This window comes from Hylobates moloch, unplaced genomic scaffold (assembly GCF_009828535.3).
Source record: "Hylobates moloch isolate HMO894 unplaced genomic scaffold, HMol_V3 SCAFFOLD_19, whole genome shotgun sequence".
In the NCBI taxonomy this organism is placed as follows: domain Eukaryota; kingdom Metazoa; phylum Chordata; class Mammalia; order Primates; family Hylobatidae; genus Hylobates; species Hylobates moloch.
Genome location: NW_026652294.1, coordinates 14,878,432 through 14,884,431, shown reverse-complemented (window position 1 = coordinate 14,884,431; position 6,000 = coordinate 14,878,432). Strand labels below are relative to the sequence as shown.

At 56.5% G+C, this 6,000-nt stretch overlaps 1 protein-coding gene across 1 annotated transcript in view; it reads left to right on the top strand.

Moving 5' to 3' along the window:
* The window catches only part of GALR3 (galanin receptor 3), a 2,089-nt gene extending 734 nt beyond the window's left edge, over positions 1 to 1,355 (top strand). Inside the window, exon 2 of the mRNA XM_032139945.2 lies at positions 593 to 1,355. Coding sequence (XP_031995836.1) covers positions 593 to 1,340 — 748 coding nt within the window. The 3' untranslated portion in view covers positions 1,341 to 1,355. The remainder of the gene's footprint in view (positions 1 to 592) is intronic.
* The last annotated feature ends 4,645 nt before the right edge of the window (positions 1,356 to 6,000 follow it).

Below are 6,000 nucleotides of genomic sequence, written 5' to 3'. Positions count from 1 at the left end.
TTTGGATCTCGGCTCACTGCAACCTCTGCCTCCTGGGTTCCAGAGATTCTCCTGCCACAGGCCCCCGAGTAGCTGGGATTACAGGCCACCACACCTGGCTAATTTTTTGTATTTTTAGTAGAGACGGGGTTTTGCCATGTTGGACAGGCTGGTCTCGAACCCCTGACACCAGGTGATCCGCCTGCTTCGGCTTCCCAAGTGCTGGGATTACAGGCATGAGCCACCGCGCCCAGCCCAGCTATTTTATAACTGCCCACACCTGGCCCAGCTCTTCACACATCTGCTTCCATCGCTTGAAACTTGGGGTCAAATCCAGGCTCACACTAGCTGATGACCCTGGGCAAGTCACTTCTCTGTAGGCCTCATCTGACGCATCCATAAAATAATCCTAGAAATAACAACTCACCGGGATCGGGCCCTTGCTAGGTGCCAGGCACTGCTCTAAGCACCTTGCGCGTTCACACCCTTAATCCCTGCCACGTCCCCCACGGTTCACAGGAGGCGCACCGGGCCGCAAGGCCCAGCGCGGGACGTGGCGCGGGCCCCTGCGGGAAGGCATCTGTCCGCCCCGCTGACCCGGCGCCCTCCGCAGGTACCTGGCCGTGCGGCACCCGCTGCGCTCGCGCGCTCTGCGCACGCCGCGCAACGCCCGCGCCGCGGTGGGGCTGGTGTGGCTGCTGGCGGCGCTCTTCTCGGCGCCCTACCTCAGCTACTACGGTACCGTGCGCTACGGCGCGCTGGAGCTCTGCGTTCCCGCCTGGGAGGACGCGCGCCGCCGAGCCCTGGACGTGGCCACCTTCGCTGCCGGCTACCTGCTGCCCGTGGCCGTGGTGAGTCTGGCCTACGGGCGCACGCTGCGCTTCCTGTGGGCCGCCGTGGGTCCCGCGGGCGCGGCGGCGGCCGAGGCGCGGCGAAGGGCGACGGGCCGTGCGGGGCGCGCCATGCTGGCGGTGGCCGCGCTCTACGCGCTCTGCTGGGGCCCGCACCACGCGCTCATCCTGTGCTTCTGGTACGGCCGCTTCGCCTTCAGCCCGGCCACCTACGCCTGCCGCCTGGCCTCGCACTGCCTGGCCTATGCCAACTCCTGCCTCAACCCGCTCGTCTACGCGCTCGCCTCGCGCCACTTCCGCGCGCGCTTCCGCCGCCTGTGGCCATGCGGCCGCCGACGCCGCCACCGCGCCCGCCGCGCCCTCCGTCGCGTCCGCCCGGCGTCCTCGGACCCACCCGGCTGCCCCGGAGACGCCCGGCCTCGCGGGAGGCTGCCGGCTGGTGGCGGCCGGGGCCCGGAGCCCAGGGAGGGACCCGCCCATGGCGGAGAGGCTGCCCGAGGACCGGAATAAACCCTGCCGCCTGGACTCTGCCTGTGTCCGTCTGTCTCACTCCCGTTCTCCGAGGGCGGGATGCCACCGGGCCAGGGATGGGGCAGTGCCACGAGCTCTCTGAGGAGCGTTGAGTGGAGCGACTTGTCCCCTCTCCACAGCGGAGCACCAGCCCAGTGGACACCCCTGGGTGTGAAAATGGACAGCACAGCCCGCCCGCAGCAGGGCAGCTCCCAGAGCCTGCCCAGAGCCAGCCTGGCAGTCCCTCTGCCCATCCTTCCAACTAGGTGACACCTAGGTCCTGCTTCCTCCACCACCTCTTAACTATCCCCTTCTTGGTTCCAAGCTCAGTCCTAGGTAATTTAACATCAACAGCTAATAAATGGCTAATATTTAAGTGAGACCAGGCGCTTGGCTCATGCCTGTAATCTCAGCGCTTTGGGAGGTCGAGGCGGGAGGATCACTTGAGACAGGAGTTCAAGGCTGCAGTGAGCTATGATCACGCCACTGCATTCCAGCCTAGGCAGCAAAGCAAGACCTTGTCTCTAAAAATAATATTTATTAAGCAGGTACCATATGCCTCATGCTACATTTTTTGTCAAAACAGCTTTGCAAATAGATATGATTAACCCCCCCCCCCCCTTTTTTTTTTTTTATCTTTTAGAGACAGAGTCTTGTCGCCCAGGCTGGAGTACAGTGGCACAATCTCGGCTCACTGCAACCTCCGTCCCCCGGGTTCAAGCAATTCTCCTGCCTCAGCCTCCAGAGTAGCTGGGATTACAGGCGCCCACTACCACATCCGACTAATTTTTTTTTTTTTTAATAGAGACGGGGTTTCACCATTTTGGACAGGCTGGTCTCGAACTCCTGACCACAGGTGATCCATCCGCCTCGGCCTCCCAAAGTGCTGGGATAACAGGCGTGAACCACTGTGCCCGGCCGTTTAGCCCCATTTTACAGATGTAGAAATCAAGGATCATAGAGATTTAGTGATTTGCCACACCGCTGGTGTTTGGCAGAGGTTGGATGCAAACCCATGGCTAACTTTTTCTTTTTTTTTTTTTTTTTCATTATATTATTATTATTATATTTTTTTTTTTGAGAGAGAGAGAGAGTTATCCAGGCTGCAGTGCAGTGGCACAATCTTGGCTCAACACAACCTCCGCCTTCCAGGTTCAAGCGATTCTCCTGCCTCAGCCTCCTGAGTAGCTGGGACTACAGGTGTATGCCACTACACCCAGCTAATTTTGTTGTTGTTGTTGTTATATATGTATTTTTTTAGTAGAGATGGGGGTTTCACCGTGTTGGCCAGGCTGGTCTTGAACTCCTGACCTCAAGTGATCTGCCCCCATTGGCCTTCCAAAGTGCTGGGATTACAGGCGTGGGCCACCACGCCCGGCCTAACTTTTTCTACTGTTTCTTCCTTCACCACCTCTGGGGCATCTCCTCTCAGTTTCCACGGTTCCACGGTTTTTCTTGGTTCTTCCTGATTATTTTCCAAAACTGTAGCTCCCCACACCTGACTGGGTGACCTGGAAACCCCAGACCTCTTCATTAACAGACTTCTGTTCCAGGGTTCAGGCCAGCCAGTCCAGATGGGCTTCACCTGGGCATAAAGTCGTGGGTGCATTCCCTGGTCCAGACGCCTTATGTTACTCCATTTGGTGCCCCTGGCTCAGGAGAACTGGGCCATGCTTGTCCTCCAGCTAGCCTCCCAGGGGCTCCTTCCCTCTGTCCCCACACACAGCCGGGGATGTCTGGGGTGGTAAAAACCCAATAATTAACCAATAAATCAGTCTCAATGATTTCACATCCACCCACCTTCCTCCCACGTGCCCTTAATGTTATTAGCTTCTGGTCTGAGGCCTGAGACCCTGCAGCCTCTGTGTCTCCCCAGCACACCTCTGGCTGCTGAGGCACCCTGGGAAGACCCCTCCCTGAGAGCAGGCAGCTGCTGTGTCCCCATCAGTTTGTCACCTGCTACAGACCTAGCAGTCAGAGTGGCAGCAGGAGGCTAAGACCCCGCTCAAGGAGCAACTGCTTCAAGGGCACAGCACAGGCTGGGGCCAGGGCCTTCGTCTCCCCACGTGCCTAGTGCTCTTTCTCCCATGCCTTGGTGGACATTCTTGCTGTGACTCAGGCTGCAGCAGTGAGGGTGTTTCCTGGAGGGCAGGGAGTGCGATGCTACCCATTCCATAGCACACAGTATGACCATCACTGTCGCTTACGCCTCCTCTGTGCCTCACGCCAACGCTGGCAAGCAAGGGACGGTAACTCCATGTTCAGAAGAGAGAGCTGGGGTCCTGCACATGAGTTAACTTGGCCAGAGTCAAGTAGTAAGTGAGTGGTAGGGCTGGGATTCCGGAATGGGCCTGACAGATGATTCCCAAGGCAGCCAGCCCCAGCAGCATCGGGAAAACACCCTCTGACAAAGTTCACTGCACCACTAACGGAGAGTGCCTGCAAAATAAAACCCCAGGCCGGGGTGGTGGCTCATGCCTATAATCCCAGCACTTTGCGAAGCTGAGGCAGGCAGATCACTTGAGCCCAGGAGTTTGAGACCAGCCTGGGCAACATGGCGAAACCCCATCTATATAAAAAATACAAAGAAAACTAGTCAGGTGTGGTGTGGTGGCGTGCATTTGTAGTCGCAGATGCTTGGGGGTCTGAGGCAGGAGGATTGCTTGAACATAGGAGGTCAAGGCTGCAGTGAGCTGAGATCACAGCAGCCTGAGTGACAAAGTGAGACCCTGTCTCAAAAAAAAAAAAAAAAAAAAACCCGTTGGGGACAGCCCAGCCCCGCACATAGTAGGTATGTAACTGACATTTGATACATGAGGACGCAGGGGCCAGAGGGGAAAGACATGACTCTCCCCTTCTGTCTTCCCTGAGCACCTGTCATAAGTGAGGCTTTGCGATCAAACAGAGATAGCATGAGTCCAACATGGTCACTGCCTTCCAGGAGCGCTCAGTCTGGCTGGAGAGCCAAACACAAAAGAAAAAAGGACAGTGCTGAGACAGAAAACGTGATTCTGAAAGGGCACAGAGGAAGCAGTTCCTGCCCTCCTGGGCAATCCCAGCAGGACCTCCAGAGGTGACTTTTTAATTTTTATTTTATTTTTTTGAGACGGAGTCTCACTCTGTCACCCAGGCTAGAGTGCAGTGGCATGATCTCGGCTCACTGCAGCGTCCACCTCCCTGGTTCAAGCAATTCTCCTGCCTCAGGCTCCTGAGTAGCTGGGATTACAGGTGCATGCTACTATGCCTGGCTAATTTTTTTGTATTTTTTTAGTAGAGACGTGCGTTTCACCATGTTGGCTAGACTGGTCTCGAACTCCTGACTTCAGGCAATCTGCCCGCCTCGGCCTCCCAAAGTGCTGGGATTACAGGCGTGAGCCACTGCGCCCGGCCCAGAGGTAACATTTGACATGTATTTTCTTGGAGAAAGGTGGGGAGGGGCATGCCAGGTAGAGCAGCAGCCTGTGCAAGGCAGGGGACGTGCAGGGCAGTAAGTGGCTCCTGCAGCTGAGGCAGGGAGAGATTGGGGCAGGGGAGGCCTGGAGGGCAGGAGCTTCATCCTTCAGGCAGATGGTGATGCCACTGAAGGTTTTCAGGAGAGGAGGGGCCCTATCAGATGTGCAGTTCAGAAAGCCCCCAGGGCTGCTGTGTACAAGCTGGGATGGAGGCCTAGACTTGGCAGAGGACTCAGATCAGGTTGGTTCTCCTGGGCCCTTCTTGGAAGTGAGGAGACCGGTAAAGAGTCTGCTCCGTGAGCTCTGTTGAGGCAAGCCAACGAGGCCTGGCCTAGGACTGGGAAGATATTTTTGCCGTGGACTTGGCAGGAAGATGGATGGCCTGCTGCCGGGCTTGGGCTTGGTTCCCGAGGCTCCGAGGTTTGCTTCAGGGGGCTAATGAAACACTTGGAAGAGCAGATGGTCGTAATAATAATAATTCAGGAGAGAACTGTGTGTCCTGTAGAGTCCAAGGCAGGCAAGAGGGTCGGAGTGGAGGCTGAATGAGTCCTGGCCACTGCTCCCCAGGGCCTGAGAGAACCCTCCTGATCTGAGCCCTCTGCCAAGTGTAGGGCTGAGCCTGGGGCAGCCCTGGGGATCTGGAAAGGCACTTTTCTTAGTTGGAAGGAGGTTTGGATTCTACAACCTTCTTACCTTCCTGTTTGTGCAAACCTCTTAAGAAGAGGCCTGGCCGGATCACGAGGTCAGGAGATTGAGACCATCCTGGCTAACACAGTGAAACACCATCTCTACTAAAAATACAAAAAATTAGCCGGGCGTGCTGGCAGGCGCCTGTAGTCCCAGCTACCCGGGAGGCTGAGACAGGAAAATGGCGTGAACCCAGGAGACAGAGCTTCCAGTGAGCCAAGATCACACCACTGCACTCCAGCCTGGGGGACAGAGTGAGACTCCGTCTCAAAAAAAAAATTACTCTTTAGGGGGCCTGGTACAGTGGCTCACGCCTGTAATCCTAGCACCTTGGGAGGCTGAGACAGGTGGATACAAGGTCAGGAGTTCAAGACCAGCTTGGCCAAGATGCTGAAACCCTGTCTCTACTAAAAATATTAAAAAAAACTAGTCGGGCTTGGTGGCACACACCTGTAATCCCAGCTACTTGGGAGGCTGAGGCAGGAGAATCGCTTAAACCCAGGCGGCATAGGTTGCAGTAA